Source organism: Nerophis ophidion, linkage group LG11, assembly GCF_033978795.1.
Source record: "Nerophis ophidion isolate RoL-2023_Sa linkage group LG11, RoL_Noph_v1.0, whole genome shotgun sequence".
NCBI lineage: Eukaryota > Metazoa > Chordata > Actinopteri > Syngnathiformes > Syngnathidae > Nerophis > Nerophis ophidion.
In genome coordinates, this window is record NC_084621.1 from 45,184,478 (window position 1) to 45,186,364 (window position 1,887).

At 44.9% G+C, this 1,887-nt stretch overlaps 1 protein-coding gene across 6 annotated transcripts in view; it reads right to left on the reverse strand.

Annotated features, from left to right (window-relative positions):
• Positions 1 to 1,400, reverse strand: part of tcea3 (transcription elongation factor A (SII), 3) — a 32,978-nt gene extending 31,578 nt beyond the window's left edge. For all 6 annotated transcript variants that reach the window (XM_061916103.1, XM_061916102.1, XM_061916101.1 and 3 more), the window contains exon 1: positions 1,208 to 1,400. In XM_061916103.1, coding sequence (XP_061772087.1) covers positions 1,208 to 1,276 — 69 coding nt within the window. In that variant the 5' untranslated portion in view covers positions 1,277 to 1,400. The remainder of the gene's footprint in view (positions 1 to 1,207) is intronic.
• Positions 1,401 to 1,887: the final 487 nt, after the last annotated feature.

Sequence of the window (1,887 nt, forward strand, 5' to 3'; positions counted from 1 at the left end):
TCTTGCTCAGGACACAACGGACGTGACGAGGTTGGTACTAGGTGGGAATTGAACCAGGGACGCTCGGGTTGCGCACGGCCACTCTCCCCACTGCGCTGTTAAAACTTAAATTCATAAACAGTAAGACTTTTACCAGCATTAAGACAAATGTATGAACTCTATTTTCTCAGCTCCAACTGGGATTTGAACCTATATCCTCATTTTTCAAGACAACCTACCGTATATTTGGTCCAGTAGAGCCACTGGGACTTGGGGGACATTTGGCATTATATTCAGTGACACTGTGTGGAGTTTGCATGTTCTCCCCGAGACTGCGTGTGTTTCCTCCGGGTACTCCGGCTTCCTCCCACCTCCAAAGACATGCACCTGGGGATAGGTTGATTGGCAACACTAAAATTGGCCCTAGTGTGTCTGTCTATCTATGATAAGGTGGTGACTTGTCCAGGGTGTACCCAAACTTCAGCCCGAATGCAGCTGCGATAGGCTCCAGCACCCCCTCGACCCCAAGAGGAACAAGCGGCAAAAAATGAGTGGATGGATTCAGTGACGCAGCAGAAAGCGGCTAGGAAAATGTTTGCTGTAAAATGTAATCTGTGAATTATATAATAAACATTTTACATGTGCTTCTTCATGCATAAAGAAGCCCATTAGGGGCCCTAAGCACATGCTCTTCTTTACAGGCATTGAAATAATAATTTTACAGCACTTTTACTCTTAAAAAGTCATCAGCTTCAAAGTGCTTCTTCATATAAAAACATTAGGAAAACAGCATGTGAATTTTTAGTTCTCAATTTATAAGCAAACTTTGCAGTCAGCACACTGACTATTTCGTTGTGAAAACAAGTTCAAGTTGTAGAAAATAAAGCCTCAAAACACCAGGTGTAATTTACAGCCTCCAAACAGGGCGGGAGTGCGCACACTACTGTACTTGTTTACTCTCCAGTAGCCGAGCAGTTGTTGAGCGGCGATAACACCTGATCCACTACACCCAAACTGCTCCCAGATCAGTGTTGGGGAAACACCTGTTGACCATTTGTTACAGCGCACTGTGGCTTGTCTTGCAACTTGTGCACACGCACGCACGCACACACACACGCAAATGCATAAGCCTTGGAGTAATTTCCCCAAGTTAAAGCCACACGGCGTGTTTACTGAATCCTAAAAGGTCTGGTGCACCACCTCGTGGGGGTCAAAGTTCCGGTCTCACCGTGTTATTTCTCGACACCATCTTGTCCAGCTTCTTGGCGATCTGGATCATGTCTTCTTCCCGCGTCATGGCTGCATTTAAATCGCCCCAAAGCTGCAAGAGTGTCGGACTTTACGCACAGCGCGCTCCATTTAGCGCCACGGAGGGCGTGTCCTCCCCCCAGCGGCTGCCGTGGACGCCAGCTGACAAATAACCACCGCCACGCACTAAAACTAAATTTAGCTGAGAGTGCACACATGGGTCAGTCCAGGCAGGGGACATGTTACTTAATGTGCCTTTAAACAATACTTTCAATTACTGCATGTACACCTTTTTACTAAGTCAGGCTGCAAAATCATTCAATTGTCACGATGTAATAATGATTGATGTGTAAATATTCGCCAGTGTGGGGTTTTTCTCTGAGTGCGTGAGACCTGGGAGGAAGGTTAGGCGGGTCGATACAAATATTAATCATGTCGATACCACTGTGGTATCAGTATCAGGTCAATAGGAGTGTAAAGAGAATTATATTTTTCCAATGTATTAAGGCCTGTCAAATTGAACATGTGCTTTATGATAACAAAATATCACATTAATAATGTATCATTCAAATCAGTCCTGGACAATTAGTTTGACCTGGGGGCCACATTTAGAGAAAAAAATGTGTCTGGGGGCCAGTATATCTATCTATCTATCTATCT